The following is a 21938-nucleotide window of genomic DNA, read 5'->3' on the forward strand; positions in this document are numbered from 1 at the left end:
ACAGTGGTAGGCAAAGTTTGTTGGGAAGTATTCTGGGAAATCTATACTTTGGAATTAAAATCTATATGTGGGCCATTGCATCTGCTGTCCCCTGATTTGCAGAAGCAAACCCTCAGCTTAGGGCCAGAGTAATTTTACTGCTCTCTCACCACTGTTTCAAATTCTGCCCCATTTCTTAAGTTCCTAGCTCTCCCACTCCACCTGCAAGCATTAAGCTGGATACAAATCCCTCCTCAACAGAATGGGCAATGTTGCAAGTGCTAGAATTTGCTTGAAAGTGTGTTGTATAATTTGACTTTCTTCCTGGTATTTTATTCATGGCTGCATTTCTTCCTTTTAGCCAAGCTGCAGATGAGAGGAGGAATGAACAAGATGGTTGAGTTAAATATAGCACTGAGGCTGGAGCATAACAGACTGTCCAGGGCTCCAGTCATAAAAGAAGAAAGAAATTACTTCAGAGAGCATTAAGCACTCTCTTGCTATAGAAGTTGTGCATGATGTCAAAGAGTGGAGAGCACTGAACAGCATGCTAGGGAAAGGAAAATCCTGGGATGCTGACCCAGAACATTAACACGCTGCTCAGTGGTTAGCTCAAAATGGAAGAGGAGTTTCACTGCTCTTTTCCATGAACTGGTGACAGCTGTGACAAAGCCATGCCATGGAGTTACAGCTCCTGCCTCACCCTCAGTGTGTATGTGTGTGCCTGTGGGTAAGGAAAACTCATGGTTTTGTACAGCTGCCGTGGTGCCCTGGAGTGAGTGAGCTGTAGGCTGGACACGCTGTGCACTGCACTAGAGCGAGAAACTTGGCCAGGTCCCCTCCCATCTCCGCTCACACTTCCAGGATTAACCCTCTCACGCCAGCTCTGTACCTCCTAATGTTATGAGGCATGAGAAAATGATTGCTGGAAGTATAGGATTCAACATGACCCCTGTGGCAGGGAAAAATGACAAGGAGGACTCCATTGATATCAGAATTAATTACTTTATTATACTGTATTATTCTATACTATATTACACTACATCTAAACTGAAGCTGCACAAGCACCCAACTCAACTCAGTGCCCAGAATCTCGTGGCTGTCAGCCAACAGTCCCAACACACACCTGGGTTCAACTGGTCCGTGAATCAAAACACTCACACCAGAATCCAATCACCAATTCCCTTCAGGTGAACAATCTTCCACAATGCATTCCACTTGTGAACAACACAGGAGCAGTAAATGAGATAAGAACTGGTTTTTCTTTCTCTGAGGTTCAGAGAATGTGAATCCCAGAAGTATTCTTGGGAAGTTGTGCCTTGTTTTTCTCTGTGAAGAGAAACAGAATACTTCCAGGGCTACACTGGAAGTACAAATGTAGCCCTGAACTGGAGGGAATGTGTCTGGATGCTGTCCCTGAGCCTCTCTGGAGGCAGAGGTCTGCAGACAGCCTGGGCACAGACTGTCCATTGGCTATGGCCAATCTGTGTGGCCACCTCAGCTTGTGCTGCTCAAAGAGCTGGCTCACCACTCCCTAGCCCTGCTGGCAATATTCAACCTCCCAAACACAAAAATAACAGCTGGACTGCCCCAGAGCTTCTTCCAGGGCAAAGGAGGCAGAGCTGGGTTTGGAGCTGGCACTGGGAGGTGCAGTGGCTGTGTCTGGTGGGTGCCACATCTCTGTCCCCTGAGCATCCCCTCCCTGGCCACAGCAGCACTGAGGCTGCCTGCAGGACCCTGGCACAGGATGTGGGACCCTGCAGCTCTGCAAAAACCTGTTGTTGTGCAGGTGCTATGTCTCCTGAAACTGTGGGTAGAAAAAGACACAAACCAGGGGTGTCATTGCTTCTGCTGGGAGCTGTGCAGCTGTGAGGGATGTGATGTGATGTGATGGGGGCAGGAGGTGCTCAGGATTTCTGGGTTAGTGCTGGAGATCTTCCTCAGTGGCCAGCTGTGAGAAAACAGTGGAAATAGTTTCCAAACCCTTGCAAATGAAACAACCCTGGGTTTTGGAGAGGTGACAGGAACTCAGTCACCTTTTTTGGTTGAACGAAGGGTGTGGGCTGAAGCAGGAGAGGAGTGAGCTCTCTTTTCCAACGTGGTGGGAGGCTTTGCTTTGTTTTTAGTATCACAGTTAAATGGTGCTCTGATGAATGCAAGAGGGCCCCTGTGGTGAAAATCAAACTGTCCCCTCCCCACCATGCTGACAGGTGCTGTGTAAAGGCTTAGAATTTTATATTGCAGAGACATTCTGGGGATTGGGTAGCTGCAGAGAAGAAAATGTTAGATCAGCAAGGAATCTGCTCACTCTGCTGCCTCCCCCTCTCTCTACATGAATACAAGAGCCCCTTCTGTGAAGAGAGGATTTAAAGAAAATTGGACATCCAAAGCAGAACCATTCACCTGCTATCATTTGTTTAATAAACAACCTCATAATAGCGCTGATTAGGAAAATATTTCATTGAAATTCATCCAATACCTTTCTCTGTAAAGAAATTGCTATAGTAAAATGCTACTTATGCTGAACAAATAACAAAATCATCACAGGACCTATTGAACAATTTACCCCACACATCCACAAACTCCTCGAAAACAATTCCCCTTCAACATCTCCCTTTTATAGGGAGAAAGAAATGCTGGACACTGGTTTAATTTCAGTTTGTATATCTCCAGATCTACACAAAAGGCATTTGCCCACTGAGTTTTGTGCCTTTTATTAGGAATGACTTACTGAAAAAGAATGTGTTTCACTTTTAGTCACCCTGAGCACTAGGAATGGATGAAGAATTGATTTTTTGGTTTTCTGAGTGAACTAGGAATTTGTGAGGAAAATGCTTGTGGGTTGATCCCCCCCCCCAACTTTTTTCATCTTCCCACAGCAGTGTAAAATAAAAAAGCTAAAGAGGATTGCGTTGGCCCAAGCATTTCTTTGACACAGAACACAATATGTTGTTCAGAAAATGTGAAAGTGAAAGGCCTGGAATGCTTTTAGCAGGAAAAAAACCTCAAACATGTCAGCTTCTGCTGTTGGGAATGAGTAAGGTCAGATCCCCTGCTCACTTCATCCTGAACCTTGTGTTGGAGCAAACCAGCAGTACCTTCAAACAAAACAAGAAACTACTTTATAGTGCAATAAAGAGAGTTTCTTTGGCTTGACTGTAGTGATCCACCTGAATTTTACAAAGGAGCAGAAGTGTCAGCAACAACAAAACCCCTTTGCCAGAATTTCCAGTGGCAAAAGCTTTGACAAAAATGGAAATTGCACCAATAATATCTTTTTATTTTTCAGATTGCGTCAGTTTTTATTTGAGAAAAAATATGGAAAAAGTGTTTTGCAGCTACTAAACCCTAGGCTTTTGTGTTTTAAATTAAGGAAAAAAAGAGCAATCTTTGAGTTTTTTAGCGCAACTTCAAAAATGCTCAAGCATTTTTAAACAGAAAAGTGAAAAAGTTTGACTTGTTCTCAAGATCTTCTCTAAACCAAGTCACATCTCTGCAGCTTCTTAAATGCACTCTGGTCACAGACCCCAGCTTCTTGTGGTTTTGTAGTCACAGAGTTAATCACACGGCTTTTATTTGCTTTCAACTTAGAAAGGGTGATATAACTGCACATGAAGCTTTTGTACCCACTCTCAGACGAGCTGGAACATTTTACAACACTTTCTGGTCTATTTTCCAGCCCTGTAACAAATAAATAAACTCTTTGATGTTACCAGCTGAAAGCCTAATTGTTCCTATAATGATTCTTTGTTAAGTTACCTCTTTGCTCCTTGCCTGTGAAGATGTTTTCCACTGCCTGGGTTCAAGATGTTCTCTGAAAGGCCATTACTTGATCCAATTATGCGGCACATTACAGGAGATTTTTCACAAAAGACTTTGGAAACTTTGAATCTTGGTTATTAAGAGATGAGGTGTTGCAAAGGAATATCTTGAAAGCCAAGCAAGATAGATTTGGGAGGTTCACTGGAATGAAGCTGCTCTATTTTAAGAGCTGTCCATTCTGTTAATTTTGGGGAGGGGGATGCTGTTAACTGAAGAGGCATGAGTAGAGAATGGCTTTCTTTAAAGAGCAAGCCATCCAAAAGGGGAAGCCTTGTTTGCTGCAGGGAAATGATCTCTTACATAGTCCAGGATGTTTCTGGATGGGTCCCACCTGGACCCCACCCAGCTCCTGAACCTTGGTCCTTCTCCCACAGAATCAGACAGCCCTAAAAGCTCTGGCTTGCTTAGAGGCAAGACATGACCTCCCCGTGTTCATTTTCTCTCTGCAGAACACAGGAGGTGTAACTTCCCCCCTGTCATTCACAGGGATTGCTCACTGAGTTCTGCCATGTTATTCCAACAACAGCAAATTTGCCACCTTGGCTCTTTCCAACAATTTAATTTCTTTTTCTCAAGTCTTCCTTCTTCTCTAAAGCTCATTCTCCAGCTGTTTGTTTAGCCCAATTAATACACCTCTGACACAGAAGTGGCCATTGTATGATATTATTAATGCTGTTCCATTTGCAGGGAGAATCTTGTTTCATTTCGAACTCAGGCCAAATTTTCTAGTTTTCTTTATTTATTTATTATGTGGAAAACTGCAATATTCAGCTCTAGCCTATTCTCTACCCTTTCATAATTGATTAAAGCTATATGATTCTTCCTATTGCTCCTTGATGTGTTCTCCTGTGTTTGCACTTCCTTTGTTAGTGTTGGAGCACGAAGGAACACACTGAAACACTAAATAATATGAGGTCAATGGAATTGTTAGATGTTAAGTGGAGAAAATGAGTAGAAAGGACCAGAGCCTGGGAACTGACAGAGCTTTTAGGCATTGGGGGAGTGTGGCGTTGCAACAGGCTTAGTTTAAGGAGAGAGTTTGATCAATTGATGTGCCATTTTTCACAGGAGAGCTGTATGTGATGGCAGGAGTGAGTCTTAGCAAGCTGGAAGGTCTCTTCCAGCCCTAACAGTTTTTTCCAGTTCCCTGTCTGACCCACTCCTGCTTGCTTTCCTTGCCTCAGTGGATTAGAAAATTCTATCTCCCTGCTGGAGGGGCAGGGTGTCAGCAGCATAGGTGGACATGTCCCTCTTTGAGGAGGCATTTTTGGGCCAGAGAGAGGTGACAGCTTGGCAGGATGGTCTGTGGAGCTGCTTGAAGTACCCAGAGGTTCCTGTTCTGGGGAAAACTTCCAGAAAATGCTGCCTGTTCTGGAGAAAAGTCTCTCAAATAGGAATCAGAATGGGCAGGTTGAGTTACAACCTTCTCGGGTTTGGGATCTGTGCTGAACAATAGACCAGGCTGCTAATGAAAATAAGCCATTCCCTCCAGGTTAGGCTTTGCAAGCAAACCTTCAGCTTGATTTGTTAACAGCTCATAGTGCCTAAGGGAGTGCAGAGCAGCTCAGTTCTCTGAAGGCAAGGAAGAGCAGGATGGAGTACAGGACATTTATCATCCAGCTTAGATGTAGAGCATCATGAGTGAGAAGGGAATAAATGCCAAGGGGTTAGTAAATTCTGGGGAGGCAATCTCCAGGCTGTTCAGCTGCCTGAGATGCATCAAATAAAGGTCTGATAGCACTTGCTCCTCCTGAATACAACAGCTCCTCTGGCTGTTGGGAGAGCTGAGCCAATTCCAGACTGTCACCAGAGGAGCTGTGCCTCTTGCCCCCTTCTGGCATCCCCACTCACGTTCTTGTCCCTTGGCTTTGTGCTGGCTGTGCCATTGGAAGCTTCTCTTGGTTTTGCCCCCCAGATTTGATATCTGCCTGCTTGGAGCATGGAATCAGCTGGAGGGAGGTTGGGGGTTAATCTAAGGGCCAGCCCCAATAAAAAGGGGCAGGAATGTACAGATCTAAACTGGGGAGGAGAGGTGGAAGGAGGAGCAGGGCAGCCTGGATTTGCAGGCAGCCAATTGCTGGATCAGCTCAGCTGGCTGTGCCCTCAGCCCATGTGCAGTAACTGCACCTCAGGTTCGTGGGGGTCATGCTGGGGAGGGAGCTGAGCTGGCACAGGGTGCCAGATACCCCTGGCACTGCCCAGCTGTGCCTGTTTTTAGGAGGTTAAAAGCATTTCAGCTGAAGAAGAAAGTGGTGAGGCAAGACAAAGATGTAATCCATCGTGAAGGAGAGACCCTGCCATCTCATAGAGCACCCGTGGTATCACATGCTCTAGCAGAGACTTCAGGCTGGCCTAATTTAATCAAATATTCATGTTGTGGTTCTCCCAGCTCCGACTGTGAGAGCAGCTGACATCGATCACCAAAAGCCTTTGACAGACATAATTGCCCTTGTTGAGCTTTGCTTCTATTTCAACATCCCCTTGGCAGCATCTTTTCACACCTTCATGGACGTGCACATTTACTGCCATTATTTGGTTCCAGGAGCTGCTGAATTCAGGTGTCTCTCAAGAAGCCTGTGCAGGCACATGTGGATCTGGAAACAGAGCACATCCCCACAGAGCCAGTGTGCAGCATCCTTTGACAATGTGGATAAGACATGCATTAACATGTCATGGCATCTTTTGCACAGCTGGCAAGTGTGTGGCACTTTTTAAGAGCTAAAAAAGGCATTCATGAAATCCTGCATCATATTGCTGGCTCTCTGCTATCTTGTCAGTATTGTCCTCCCTTGTTATGCAGAATCAAACTGTGTGCCTGCAGAATTTGGTAAACTCTAGCACTTCACACATCTGCAACAGGCTAACTTGATTACAATAGTTTAATTCTTCTTGATATCAATGAACTCCATACAGAGTAAGATTAATTATTGCTGTCACTTTGTCAGCTCTGTAATAAGAAAACACAGATTCTGAATGACAGATGCAAATCTGTTGGGAAGAGTCAGTTTGCCTCACCTGTTCCCCAGGGAGGGAAAAATCTGCAAAAGGTGAGCTGACCTGGCAAAGGATGTGCAGGCTGGAGCTGGGATTATCACCTGCTCTTAGATGTGCCATGGATGTGCTTGTTAGCATCTAAAGCATCCCCTGTCACCCCACCAGAGCATCTCACAATTACATTTGCCCAGACAGCCTAATTTTATTCTCAAGTGTGTGATGGTGAGGATGGAAACTAGGCGCTGTCAAATGTTTGTCTTCAGGAGATTGTGCTATGCGTTTGCCTCTCCTTATAGTGATCTTGTCTGGTCAGTGTGGGTGTAAAATGCCACCAGATAGAGCAGCAGTGATTCCTACCTGCTTTGTGCTGCTATAAATGAGTACCCAGGAAAGCTGGACTGAAAAGCTGCCTGCTGCTGCATAGGTGACAGACATAGCTGTTATTTTTGCTTTGTTATTGTGCACTGGCAGTCTCCTGCAGAAGCTATGTTGAGTTAGAGTTTGGTATTTGATACTCCACACTCACACTGCTATGAGGGACTCAGCTCTCTTACTGGAAGGGTAATGCTGGATGTTGGAGCATCCAAAAGCTGCTCCAACCACTCCAGGGTGTGGAAGGCTCTGAATCAGGGAGCAGTGGCCACCTCTTTACTCTCCCAGCTTCATCCTTGGAATAGGGAATGGAGCAGAGCTTGGAGCAGGGAGCAAATGTGCTTGTTTTAGGGGGTGAGTTTGGTAAAGTGAATCTTCTGGGAGCACAGCTGGGAAAGGCACAGGCTGGTATTTCACAATATGAAGTGTGGCTTTCTGAATGGATCTGGTCTCTAGGTTAATGTCTCCTAATTTTCTGGGTCTGCTGCACCTGCACAAATTTGGACCAGATGATCATTGCAGGTCCCTTCCAACTGAAATGTTCTATTCCATATCAATGAGCACTAAGGATCCTTTTTTATCTTGAAGCAACAGTGCTTCAGTCCTCCTGCCCAATGACAGCAGCAGGAGAAATGATGCATTGTGCATAATTCCTGTTTCATTTCCTCAATACACAGTGCATACATCACTGTGGTGGCAGCTGGGCCATTAAGAACTACCCAAGAGCTGCCTCCAATATATCACGTACATGAAAGGATGATATTATGAGGACTTTAATGTCATATGATGATCCCCTGGAATTGTTTGTCAGACTCCTGTTTTGGATTGGTCTGAGGTTAAAGGCTGGCTGCCACACAATGTAATTCACACTGTCTTTCTCTTCAGAGTTTACTACCTGAAGTCATGCATTTAGGGAAAGTGAATGATGATAAAGTAGAGGAATATATTTAACCTTAACTGTTATTAAATGATAGCTCTTCTCACTGCTTCAGCTGTCAGTGATCAAATAGATACTTGCTAATGACTTCTGCTTTTAAATTATGTGTTGAAACTTCTGAAATTCATCAGAGGCAGTCATGCTAACATTTTTATAGCACTAAAAAAAGGACAGCTAGGGTTGGAGGAGGGGAACAGGCACTTGCAAATCATTTAGCAGAACAAGTCACTCAAAACCCCACATTCCTGCCCAAGGACTGTGCTTTGGGCCATGGACCCCAGGGCTCAAGGGGTGGGTTTTAGAGAGTTGTGCCATTAGAACAAGGACTGTCCTGTCACAAGATCAGCGCCAGCCAGGGTAACCTGAGCTCAGCACAAGCAGTTCTTTAGGTTTACAAGGGGTTTTCCCTCCTCCTGTACCTATGCAGCCTTTGAGCAGTGCACTCAGGGCACGGGAATTGGGTCAGCAATGTCTCTCTGCTGCCTCCACTTCAAAGAAAAATTATCTTGTGGGACAGGCAAGACTTGAACTGGCAGCATTGCTCTGCTCAAGACATCAGGGCATTAGATATGCTGAAGGACAGGGGTTAAACTTTCTTGGTATTCCTCAATTGTTTCATTTTATTTTGGCATTGATGACTCTCCTATAATCTTGTTTGTCTGCAAGCCCCAAAGCAGGTTGTCCTTCCCTGGATCTGGCACAGGAGAGCAGGAGATGGGAATTCTGCTGGTGGCTGACAATCCTGTGCAGCTGAGACCCTCACCATGGGGTTTTTTGAAAGTTCACAGCCCTCAGACATTGCCTGAGCTTTGGCCTCATTCATTCATAAACCAGGAGCTAACAAACACCATTTGCACTTTTTTTTCCTGTGCTTTTATGGTTAGGTGGAAAAAATGTTCCTTTGGTGGTGGTGTTTATTCAAAAAATAGCATAATATTTTTCTTTCAAATAATTTGAATTACCCAAACCTACCAGCTTGCCCTGTCCTTTGCTAAAACTGACAGCAGCTGATTTTGCAATGGGGCTGTCTTTCAAATGTAAACCCAGAAGAGAGACCCCTCATCTCATTTCTCCAAAGCTACAGAAGACTCATTTTCACTTTTGATTCAGGCTGGACTTGAATAGGTGACCTGTCTGAATGGGAAGGACTTTTCCAGTTGCTTCAATTGCTCACTTTACAGTAATTTTGATCTTGCTTCCTTTGATGTATTTCTACTGCTAACCTTTTTTTTTAATGACACACAATTCAGTGTTTTTCTCAAATGCTTTGCCTTTACTGAGGAGCTCCTTGATACAAATCAGCCATTGTTGTATTAGGGAGAGGTTCAAAGCTATGCTTGATACTGCAGGGCAAGCTAATGGCTCAAAACCAGAATCACTACAAAGTGTAGGTGTCTTTTTCTTTTTTCATCCTTTTATTTTTTTCCTCTCTGCTCAAAAAAAAAGGCACAAAATGTATTCTCAGTAGTCGAGCATGCAGGGGGGGAGGAGGTATTTATCACAGCAGCCTGAGTGCTGGAAAGGGACCATTTCAAAAGGACAGAGGATAAAAAGCCATGAATCAATATTGCTATGTGCCTTCTGCTGCTGTTTATTTGAATCCATTTGTTTTGCTGACATATTTCCCATGTGGCTGGCAATGCTATTTCCTTTGATAGCATCAGCAATTGATGTGTTGCGTTTGCTGTACAGCGAGGTGCATCACAGGCAAAGGGATGTCACTCTGCCTCTGCTCTCAGCAAAAAGGGCATGTTTCACCTTTATCTCCCGGCCCAGCATGGTGGGCACTGGGTCCTTGCAGGGACTGAGCTGACAGAGAACAAATTGCTGCTGACCAAGGGCACGCCGTTATTTTTGTTACATGAGAGCGCTGGGATTCCCTGTGATACAAGTTCTCCTGGGATGAACCCACTGAGGTCTGGCAGGTCTGCTGGTGAAACTGGGCACCAGGCAGTGGTGGGGAGATGATCCCTGGAGAGATCTTCTCTGAGGTTTTAAAAGCTGGGAAGGACAACTGCATGAGAAGCCAGGCTGCTTCACTGGGAGGTGATGCTCCCTTCACTGGCCACATCTCCTGGTTACCTCCTTTCCTATTGAAACACATCCCTTAAACCTAACACAGCTTTCCATTTGCTGATGGAAGTGCAGTAACAAATGGTGTATGTTTATTCAAAAGTTGTCTAAACCCACAATCTTAGAATGCAAAGTGTCACAGACATATTTTATGAAAAATCCTTTTGCTAGGATTTTTTCTCCTGAGAAGCTGAGAAGCCTCAGACGAAAAGGAAAACAATAATTATCTGCTGCTGGGGAATGCAACAGGTGCATCTTTGATTGGTCTCATGTGGTTGTTTCTAATTAATGGCCAATCACAGTCAGCTGTCTCAGACTTTCTGAGAGTCACGAGCTTTTGTTATCATTCCATTCCTTTCCTTTCAAGCCTTCTGATGAAATCCTTTCTTCTATTCTTTTAGTATAGTTTTAATATAATATATATCATAAAATAATAAATCAACCTTCTGAAACATGGAGTCAAGATTCTCATCTCTTCTCTTGTCCTGGGACCCCTGTGAATTCCACCACAGCAAAGAACTATAAAAGATGAAAATTTCACTGGGAACAGATTTGGTCACACTTTGAATAACAGAGAATTAATTTTTTAACATCAGCTTTGCTTTGGGGCGGTGTTTTAACAAACCCACAGCTCCTATGAGAACTTGCAGACAGGTTTTGTTAAGCTGCAAACTAGGTTGATGTGTTGTGCAAAAGTAAGAAGATAAAACTTCTATTTGTCTGATTTCCTTTCAATGCATGTTCTGAGAAGATGACACTTCTGCTGAAAACTTCCCACTCAGGCATTAGTAATTTTAATGAATGACATATCATTTTGTGTCAAAAAGGCATCTTGGTCCCTGTCATCATTACTAGTGTATGGAAAAAGCAATTATAGTTTCTTTCAAATTCAGCAAGGGAAGAACAGCTTTGCAATGAATCACAGAACTATTTATGTTTGTGGGGAGCACAGGGGAGAGTGGAGTGGCAATAGAAAACACTTTCTGTATTTTGCCTGCTTTCAGTGACCTAGAAAAATGTTGGGTTTTTTTTTTTGACTCTCCATAGTTACCAGAATATCCATTTTTCTTTTTTTGTTTTGTTTTGTTCTCAAAGCCTGGCACCTGCAGGAGGTGTTTTCTGAGCTCTTTGAGCATTGGATCAGTAAATGGGGAAGAGCACATCCTCTCTTTGTAAAAACGTGCAGGCTCCTATAGTTTTTCCTATTCAGGAGCTGCTCAAAAGGACATACCTTTCAAACATAATTCTTGCTATTCAGGAGGTGGTGCTGAACAAAGCTGAGGTTGGATACTGACCTCTTAAAGGGAATTCTTCCCTTTTCAACACAAAGCTGGTTGCATTCCAGCTCAGAATGGCTGCTGCTTCTGCTTTTTGAAAGATGAAGAAGCAGATACCAACATAAAGGGACTTGAACTGCCACATGCTATTTGCCATTTACTTGAGTCTTGCTGTGCACACTCATACAGGAATTGTGAATCTCTGTTTTCAGAGCAGTGAGGGTGTGGAAACACATAAATAATCTGGCACGGTGAGGTTCAGCTTCAGGAGACTTCTGTTGTCTCTCTTCTGTTCTGTTCTATTCTGCCCAACATCTGCTCAGTAAATTGTGCAGAGCAGAGATTTGTGCAGAGCAGAGCTGCCAGATTGCTCTCCTCTCTGGTGCTTGGTACAGCAGAGCCCTGGGACTGGGCATGTGTTTCCAATAGACTCCTGCAGCAGATGATAAATGGCCTGAGTGTTGTGGTCCCTTCTACCAGCGTTGTTCCTACTGGATCAGGCTAAATTCCATCAGGGCGATGTGGAAAGCCAGAGAGACTTTCTGGCAAGTTGCAGAGAAGGAAGAGCTTGTGCACAGCAGCCTGGGCACACTGGGGTCTTGTAATCAGCTTTCCTGAAAGGAAGGATGTGCTGAATGGCAAACACAAGCTGTGGCACATCCCTCTCCTGACTGCCCAGAACTGCCCAAAGTGCCTTTGCTTTTATCTGTGCAGCCAAGTTTTACTTCTGGTAAAAGCAGAGCATCAAGGGCAAGGTGGAGAGGGAAAAGGGCTTGTCATGCCTGAGCCTGATCTCCACAGAGCCAGCACGTGGAGGGGTTTCACAGCCTGACCTGTGAACCAAGAAAAGTTCCAGGAGCTCCTGACTTATCTAAGTGTCCCAGACTGCTCACAATGCAGGGTGTTTGGGAAAAGAATACAGAAGCTTTCAGTATTTATTTAGGTGGAAATTTTGAATGTTTGAGTCCAAGGCAGCTTCCAGTTTTATAAATTTAAAAATCACCAGCCAATTTGTCTCTGGCATCCAGCCCTCAAGCTTTAGCTCATTGCAGTGAGTTGAACTTCCTAAGCTTTTCAAGAGTTCACAAACACTGAATTCTGAGCTCTGAGTCTTGTGGATGTAGCATTTCTTAGCAGGATCTGAAGCCTGTTCTCCTAAACCACATTTGACAGGTGAATGGGGGAGAGAAAATGTGGTTCCAGTGTGTATATTGAAAGCAGATGCAGCAAACTGAGTTCAGTGGCTCAGAAGGGGGTAGCTGCTGCAAAGCTTGACACAGAAGATAAATTATGAGGTGCTATTTCTGGCCTCTGGCAAAAAGAAAAGTGGGTGATAGAAGATTGACTTGAAAACAATCACTTTAAATGATTTTGGAATTGTATGAGCTGGAGATGTGCTGCATTTCACTGATGGATGAGTTCAGAAGCTGACCTAATTCCCCTTATTATTGTCATACGGGCTTTTCTTTACCTGTTTCACTTACAGAAGAAACATTTAAAGAGAACTTAAAGTAATTTCTGTCTGTGAAAGTAACACATATGACAGGTTATTTGCAACCTCTTTTATTTAAGCTACTTATTTAAGATTTCTAAGCGTTTAATTTACTTTGTCTGATTCTGTTAGTTCCTCTACAGTGATTTATTTATTTAGGTTTTTTGTGGGTTTTCTTTTCTTTGTTTGTTTTATTTTTTTCACTTAGATGTAAATTCTTCTATAAAGCAGCAGATAAATGTTCACCTATAATGTGTTAATTCTCATTGTACCTCATCAGAGAATGCATGAAGGAAAAGTCTATGAAAGGTGGTTAGATTCAGCTGAGACTTTTTTTGTAACAGTAGAGTGGCCCCTTCTCTACTTTCATTAATTATGCAGTGCAGCAGTGAGTTTTGCAGTGAAATTTCCACATGCCTTCAACCACACTAATGAATACACATAAAAAGAAGTGATATTATTGTTTCCCCTCCCTTTTATTTACCATAAATAAAGCTGATTTTGTTTCTATTTCCTCCTGCATTGCTTTCCATTCACTGTGTTGTTTTACAGCACCTCCACGATGGTTTTGATCCTGTGTGACATTTTCAGCTGATATTTATTAAGAAATTGCAGCAATGAATTAAGCTATTTAAAAGCTTAGTCCCTCTGTTCTAGACTTAAGCATATGTCAAACTGGTGGAGTTTGGAATTAGGAATGCTATGCTGGCTCTGCTGCCACTATAATTCTGCCAGCAAAAGTTCTCCTGGTAAAGATTTATGACTTAGAAATTGTTGTCTAACAGCAAAACAGAATGGTTTTGACCACATGAATATAAAATAGTATTTTCTTTGAATTCTGCTTTCACTTCAAGGAGACATGGATGAAGCCAAGTGGATAGGTCTTTGATTTAGGGATAAAATCTGTCCTGGTGAATCAGGCTTGAAGCAGGGAAGGAGCAGCTTGCAAGAGGGGTGGCAAGAGCAGAGAAACTGATTGACCTGAGGCATAATCTGTTAATGCTTCTTATTACCATGGAAAAACCAAAAAAACAGGATTGTATTAGAGCTTTTTTGTAACATCAGAAGATAGCAATTAAAAGGTGCTTTAGTCCCAGACTCCCTTAAAAGTCCTCTTCTTGTATTCTTATTTCCTGATAAGTTCTACGGGTTCTACAAATAGATGATAGAAGAAAAGGTGTGAATTTAAAGCACGGCACATATAAAAAACCTCCTAGGAATGCTTCTGCCTTTTCTTTTTTTTTTTACTGCTGATATGCTGCCAGGAACTCAACATTTATTTTTTCTTTTATTCTGGCATGAAGTCAGAATTAGTCTTCAATAATGCTCATCTATGTTCCTGCTAGTTCATTGCTTTCTTTCATTACGTAGTGTTATATGTGTCATTTACATCTAAATTCCTCCAGTCTGTGGTGAATTTGGGACAAATCTGCTACTAAAAATAAAAATAAAAAAATTGAAGCATAATTTTGATGGGAAAAGGCTGTGGATTGATTAATTCCCTTACTGTTGTAATACAGCAGCTGGTCAGGGATCAGGACCTCAGTGTGGCGGGGGCTGTGGAGGAGAAAGGAGATGTCTGTCCTTCCCAGACCTCACTATCAGACAATTAATGAATGGATACAGACAGGGAGGGAGGCAGAAGGACACATGAGCCACTCTGAGTCAGAGGGCTGCAGCAAACCCACAGCCGAACACTTAAGGATGCTATTGACGTAATGCCACGGGAGAATTAGAGGGATAATGAGGATAGTTTCACAGACACTTAGGGCTGCCTGGGAAAAAGCACAAAGGTGCCTAAGTGAGTGTTTTAACAAGTGGGAGATAAGGGCTTTTATCCTGAATGGATTAGAGGACGGAGTTGGTTTCCTGACACTTAATGAAAGACAAGAACTGCATCATAAAGAACCTTGAAAGTGAAGCTTCTGTTTGATGCAATGGAGAAGAGGGTCCAGAAACCCAAGAGGGGTCTGAGATGGTTTAGGTTTGATGGATAAGGGGGGAACATAACCATGTCTTTTAGGGGAAGGGGAAAAAATAGGCCACTGTAAGAGAGGAAAGAACCTGCTTGGGAGAGCTGCACCTTTGGGGGATGAAGAGAGGGCAGATGCCAAAATGTTTCCTGAAGCACTTCTCAAGAAGGGCCAGGCCAGGGCAGCAGCCAGGTGAGGTGATGGGACTGTGCCCAAGGAAGAGGAGGGAAGGAGATAAGGTTGTGAGTCCAGAGGGAGAGTTAAAATGTCTTTGAGGTTTTTGATATGCTGAAGTTGTATTGCTGCCAGAAAGGAAGGGAAGGGAGAAAGTTAAGCCAGGGACACAAACACAACATGGGCGGGGGAGGAGAGGCTGAAGGGAAGAAATAACTGAAGAAGTAGGAAGAAAATTAGAGAGTACTGAGCAAAGAAGCCAGACAAGACAAGATTGTGGGTGGTGGATGATGCCAGAGCTCTGGGCAGACTGAAGAGGATGAGGCTGAAGTGCTGATAGAGAAGTTTGATTAAGATAAGGCCACTTGCTGTGCTAGGAAGAGCAGTAATCATGAGGGCTAGAGGCTGGCATTTGTGTGCCTTTGATCCTTGAATAACAACACATTAAAATCCCTTGCATTTTTTATTTCTGTGTTTAATCTCATCTCTAAAACCTCTTGCATTTGTGTAATTTCTTTCACCCTGAAGAGTTTTACATAGGGGACATTAGTTTGGCCAGCAGAGATTTTGGAGTGAACCAGAGCAGGTGTCAAATCTGGACAATGCAGAATGGAAAGTGGGAAGCAGCAGCAGGTCCCACAGAATACATGGGTGAATCTTCCTTTGAGAGTATTAAATTGAAAGCAGATGAAAAAACCTCTTTAAAAATTTAAAAATTAAAAATAATTCTATTTAAAGCCTTCCCCACTGTGACAACTTACAGGGAAAAAAGTTTTAATGGACCAGTATCTCCTCTCTTACAGCCCTGAAAATAAAACACTCAGGTTTAAAACTGAAGGCATGATGAATTCATGCATTATCTTCCAGCAGGAGGAACTATGGATGCTATTTTTCCATTTCCTGAGAAAATACAAATAATGAGGAAGTCGATATCCAGTATCTGATAAAAAACAAAAGACTGGGCACCGAATCTTTTGTTGCTGCACAATGGTAGCTTACACCAGCCCAGATAAATGCTGAGCAAATTATTCTCCAGAATCCCTTAGATGTGAAAGCCAGTGAAAGATGTGATGAAGAAAGCTTCCCTACTATCTGATTAAACAGTCCTAGAAAGGGCTGTTCTTGAAATAGCAAGAGAATTGCTGCTTGACACCTAAGAATTGTGCAAGACAGTAATCAGCAGCAGGGCTCTGCATGGCAGGGCAGCAAAACATTGCTCTGTGAGGACGGTGCTGCTTGTTCTCTTCTCCTTTATGTATGGTTTTCATTTCTGCAGAGATCATTTCTTGCCTCACTCCCCCCGCCCCGAGGCTCCCTTCCCACATTTTCCCCTGAGAAATTCCATTGTGGCTATCACAGCTATATTCCAAACCTTCCAGTAATCTGCTGCTCACTATTGGTGAGGATGTATCACACCCACAGAGCCATTATTGAAGCAAATCCCTGACTTACATTATAACTATTTCTGTTTTCCTGTGGTATTGCTCAGAAAACGACTGCTGCTCTGTGTTGAGCCCTGCAGATGACTGGCTCCACCTCTAGGCCGATTACAGCTGGCTCTGCAGGGTGAGAGCTGTCCATGCTCAGGTTTTTATTTTCATTTAGGAGAAAGCAGACCAGAATGTTTTGTTACATAGATGGCTCTCAGTTACAGGCACATTTATATTGTTACACTAACCTGCCTGAAGTCTAGGAGGAAGGAAAGTTTTCACTCTATTCACTCTTATCATGAAAAACTCCCAAATATTTCCTAAACTTCATACATAAATATGTTAATAACATCCCTTTTAAAAAAGGTTTCTTATTACTAAGAGAATCCTATTGGTATCAGGTGATATCAAAATACTTTTCACTTTTTTTTTCAAATGTGCTTTTTTACCCAACACATCCTTATATTTGCATTCTCAGCTAAAAATTGGAAAGGGAAATATGGGTTTAAGATTAAAGCTCAAAAGCTTTGGGAGATTCTCTGAAAATGTCACTTAATGACTTAATGCATACACTACTGCACCTTATTTTACTGGAACCAAAGTTTTCACGGACTCTCACATACTCTCTGAATACATTCTGAGAAAGAAATTAAATACTTAATGACAAAATAAACAAAATCTGCAGTGGGAAGTCTAGAGTTTGCTTTTTGCTTTTGATAAATATGTCGCTTTTAGAGATCTTACAAGAGATTGCACACCCGAGTGGAGGCAGAGGCTCAGCAGAAGATTATTTGGAGATAATGGAGCAAGTCAGATGAGAAAACATGATGAAACAGCAGAAAATTTACATGCTGTTCTGCTTCTTCCTTTTGCATTAACAAAACTGAAGCTTTTGTGTTTATTTCCAAATGCTGCCTGTTGCTGGATGTACCCACGTGCTGGATGACCTTCCCATTCCTGTGGTCCCGGCTGTGGGCAGCTAATGCCAGGCTGGGAAACAGCACTGGTGAAACCAGTGCTTGGTTCTGTAAGGGACTGAGCACATTTTCAGAGTCCTTTCTGTTGCTTGCACTGGCCCAGTGTCATCCAGATCCACAGAATTCACAGAATCACTGGGTTGAGAGAGACCTTCAAGATCATCCAGTCCAGCCCAGCCCCAGCACCTCAACTAAACCCTGGCACCCAGTGCCACATCCAGGCTTTGTTAAACACACACAGGGATGGGGACTCCAACACCTCTTTCTCACCTTTCTGTAAAAAACTTCTTCCTGCTATCCAATCTGTATTTCCCTTGAGGCTGTGTGCTCTGGTTGTGTCAGTGCTGCTGGAGAAAGAGCCCAGCCCCAGCTGAGCACAGGCACCTTTCAGGAGCTGTGAGAGTGCTGGGGGCAGCCCTGAGTCTCCTTTTCTCCAGGTTGAGCACCCCCAGCTCCCTCAGGGGCTCCTCTCAGGGTTTGTGTTCCCAGCCCCTCTCCAGCCTCATTGCCCTCATTGATAAATGAGACTGGCCCACCAAAGGCCCAGAAAACAGCCAAAATTAGGTCATTAATGAATAGCAGAAAATATATTTTATTATTTAACATGAGACCCTTTGATATTGGCTTATGGGACAGAATAGTCTGGTCATGCCTGTAACTAGAAGGATTAACACAAATGTGCCACAAATGTGCTTGTAGCGCAATTACACTAAAAGAATTGTGCTGCATCTTGGTGCAAGAGCAAATAGAGTCCTATTTTACAGGGTACACACACCTCCCACCCTGCAGCCCTCAGGGCTGGGCTCAGGACACTGCTTTATGTGCCTGACTGATGTGACAGAGCATCCAGAGTGTGCTCAGGGTGCTTCTTCCCCAGGGGACATGGCTGGGCAGGGCTCTCTTGTCCTCTGCTCCCATGGGCCAAACACTGAGCTCTTCTCATATGCAGGAACTCGGTGACAGAGACCTTGAGATAATCCTGTTAAATAATTTATGAGGGAGGAACATGTCTGCACTTGGCAGAGAAAGGTGACAGGGCATACACAGCATAGGGCAGGTATGGAGTGAACCTTAAGCTCTGAGCTTAAACAGGGCACGGGTTTTATGGCAATATAAGTGAGGCTGGTCTTGTTAATTATGGCAAATTAATGTACTCAGGGCCCTCACACGAGGCACAGATGATGCAGGGAATGGGACCACTTGTGGGGAAACTGGAAAAATTTCAGTGCATATACTCCTGTAGTCATTGTGCTTTTAATATCTTGCTGGTGAGAGCACTCAGAGAGAGGGGAGCTGGTTTGAATATACATTTTCATTTTAAACATTTTCACACAGTTCTGGGTCCTATCCACACTTGAGCCTTATTTAAAACTATCCCACATAGCCTAAGTGCAAATTATCAAGCTGAGTTTTTGCATATGCACCCAGGGTACCAGAAGCAGACCACTGAGTGACTCTTTAGCTCATTTCAGGATAATATGATCTGATTTGGCTCTGTATTTGTGTTCTGCCCTGCAAAACAGCTGTGTGGGACAGCACAGGGAAAGGACAGACATCCCTGGATTACCTATGTTCAGCTTTGATCAGAGCTCACATCTACCCTGCTGTTCCCTGGCTGTGTGCTTCTCTTCTCCACCAAAGGCACTCTGCTGGCACCTGGCATGAGCACACTCCTGCTGTCTTGATGGGGATTAGCTGGAATTTTCTTGGTTCACAATAGAACTTCTGCCTGTGGAAGATGGCAAGGACTATTCCTGCTTGTGCTCTGACACCTTCCATCGAGCTCAGAAATTGATAGTGCTGTTCAAACATGTTACCAACCATCATTTCCCAAGGACTTGTCACACAAAATGTGTTTTTCCATTTTTTTCCCTGATTAGGCAGAGACCAACTGAGACATCATGAAACAAGAGACTGTATATAGTCAGTGTTCACAAACTACATGTAGGCAAGAAATACTAAGGATGGTCTCTCCATCCCATAACTGGCACATTTTCAGGAAAACTTTACACTGATCAGCTTGCCCAAAGTGGGAGTTGCTGTTGAAAGAGGTATGCCACAAATTGCCAGTCTGCAATGGGACTTTCAGTCCCCTGTGCCTGAGAAAATCATCAATTGTCAAAATATGTCTCAAAAATAACGAGCACCTAAACTTCCTTGTAGGTTTATCTGCTCTCTGCCAGCATTCAGCAAGGGGCTGTCTTACTAAGCATTGAAAGAGCTGTGTTGTATGCTCCTCCTGACACACTGCTGTTTAAGGCTCTTCCTAGCATTAATTTTTCTTTCTTGTTGGAATTATTTTCTTTTTTTAATTTGGTTTTTAGAACCAGAGCTATAAATCTGAAAAGCATTTTACACGCTGTGTTAGGGCTTGATTGAAATCCCATTGAAATCAATGAAAGCTTTCCTACTGACTCCAGTGGGATTGGTGCTTGGGAAATCAGAAAGAAATGTCTTTTAAAATAAGAATTGTATCCATGTCATAATGTTTATTACCAGTAGCAGGAAATAAACCAAAACACGCACATCTTTTCCCAACATGCCTCATATATCATTTAACTGCTTCCTATATATCATTTAACTGCTACCTATATGCTCCCAGCTGAGACACAGAGTGCAGAAACAGCTCTACTGGGCTACCTAATAATTCTGCTTTATAAACACAAATCGATGAGAAAAACAAAATTCCCTTATCTGATTGATACAAATGTTCATATAAAATTGAAATTACACAAAAGGAAACATCCAGTAAGTGTCCCAGTCTGCTTCTGAGAATCTGGAAGGAAAAGCTTCCTTGTAGTCTCATTTCTGTGAAGTTCTGTGTAGAAAATATTTCTTTAATGCCTCACATTTCCATGGACAGGTACTGTTAGGAAATTTAAATTTGTAGCAGAGCTTGTTGCTGTGACCTGGTTATCAGAAGTTGTGAGCCAGGAAAAAAAAAAAAAAGAGAAAAAAGAGATGATGAAGATGTAAAAACCACTTGTGATCCTTGTCTGGGTAATTACATGCAGATCCTGGAGACTGAAATGAAAGTGTGACATCTGCATGTTACTTTGTCATCAAAATTGCTGCAGTCTACTGACGAGCTCGTTACAATAGAGACATGCCTCAAGTCTCTGGGGATGTTACAGAGACGTGAGGATCCTCAGGTCTTGTCAGAATTGAATTTTTATGTGGTATTCTCAGCTAACAGCGAAAATAATTATAGTTATGGTATTTCAAAACCTAACTTTGCCAAGGCAGTATTTAAAGCCTGAGTCGAATTTTCACATGCTGGCGAGGAAAAAAGGAAGTGGTGCAGAGAAGTCTCTGTTCAAAAACAAGTGCTGCTGCTGCAGTGATGAGCCCTTTGACAGTGCCTTTATCAGCATGCAGGCATGTTTGGAATAGTGTGCAAGCCAGGGATGGCTGTTGCAGCTTGTTCTTTGCCTTATGGGAGGCAAGAAAGGGCTTCTTGTTTGATTGGTAAGATGAGCTGCCTGGTTGCGCAAGGCAGTGAAGTATTTCCTAAGCTTTCCTGGATTCCTGCCACGAGGAAGTGCAGTGAGTGCAGTCACAGTGAATGGAACGTTGTGAAAAGGAATTAGAAGGGCAAGGTACCTTCAAAGATTGTGGCAAAAACCCCCAGCCAGCAAACCAAACCAAACCAAACCAAACACCAAACCAAACCAAACCAACCCAAACCAAACCAACCCAACCCAAACCAAACCAACCCAAACCAACCCAAACCAAACCAACCCAACCCAAACCAAACCAACCCAAACCAACCCAACCCAACCCAAACCTCAGCTGTTCAGTAAATTACAGAGATGGCAGCAAAAGTAGGTGTGGGCAGTGAGAGAGCATGAAAGAGAAAAGAAGACATTTTAGAACTGAACATGAAAAGCAGTAATTCTAGAATGGAAAAATGCTGTGTTTGTCCACTGCTCTTAGAGGTTAGCATAAGCACTTTTGAAATTAGTAAAACAAAGATAAAACTCTGCTGATAAGAGTAAGTTTCTGATTCCTCCTTAGCTCGTGATGTTTTCAAACACTGGCAAACAATCAGAGCCCCACTCCTGAGATCAGAAAGAGCAGACGAGCAGGAGGCTACAGTGGAGTTGCTGTGAGGGCTGAGAACACAAACATGCCTTCCTCGAAGCAGTGAAGATATGCAAACTCCATTTACTTTTCTGTGTGGTTATCAGAGTTGTGGTTACCAACACTTAGCTAAGCTGGAAATGGTTTGCTGCTTTAGCTTTCCAAGTTTAACATCCATTATAAATTACTCTACTGATACCTGCACTACACTGCACATCCAAGTCACTAAACACAGGTTTGCAGCAGAGTGAACAAAAATGTCCTGTCTGTTCTCTTTCCAGGTGTGGGAAAGGTGTGGATAGAAACGAACCAGCAGCCAGAGCAGGCCTGTGAATTTGCTGAAGCTGTAATCTGA

At 43.2% G+C, this 21938-nt stretch overlaps 1 protein-coding gene across 1 annotated transcript in view; it reads left to right on the forward strand.

Moving 5' to 3' along the window:
- Positions 1 to 21938, forward strand: part of LOC102033567 (eukaryotic translation initiation factor 3 subunit A) — a 158430-nt gene extending 136492 nt beyond the window's left edge. The window contains exon 19 of the mRNA XM_031062581.1: positions 21865 to 21938. Within this exon, the coding sequence (XP_030918441.1) occupies positions 21865 to 21938 (74 nt within the window). The remainder of the gene's footprint in view (positions 1 to 21864) is intronic.

Source organism: Geospiza fortis, unplaced genomic scaffold, assembly GCF_000277835.1.
Source record: "Geospiza fortis unplaced genomic scaffold, GeoFor_1.0 scaffold719, whole genome shotgun sequence".
Classification (NCBI taxonomy): Eukaryota; Metazoa; Chordata; class Aves; order Passeriformes; family Thraupidae; genus Geospiza; species Geospiza fortis.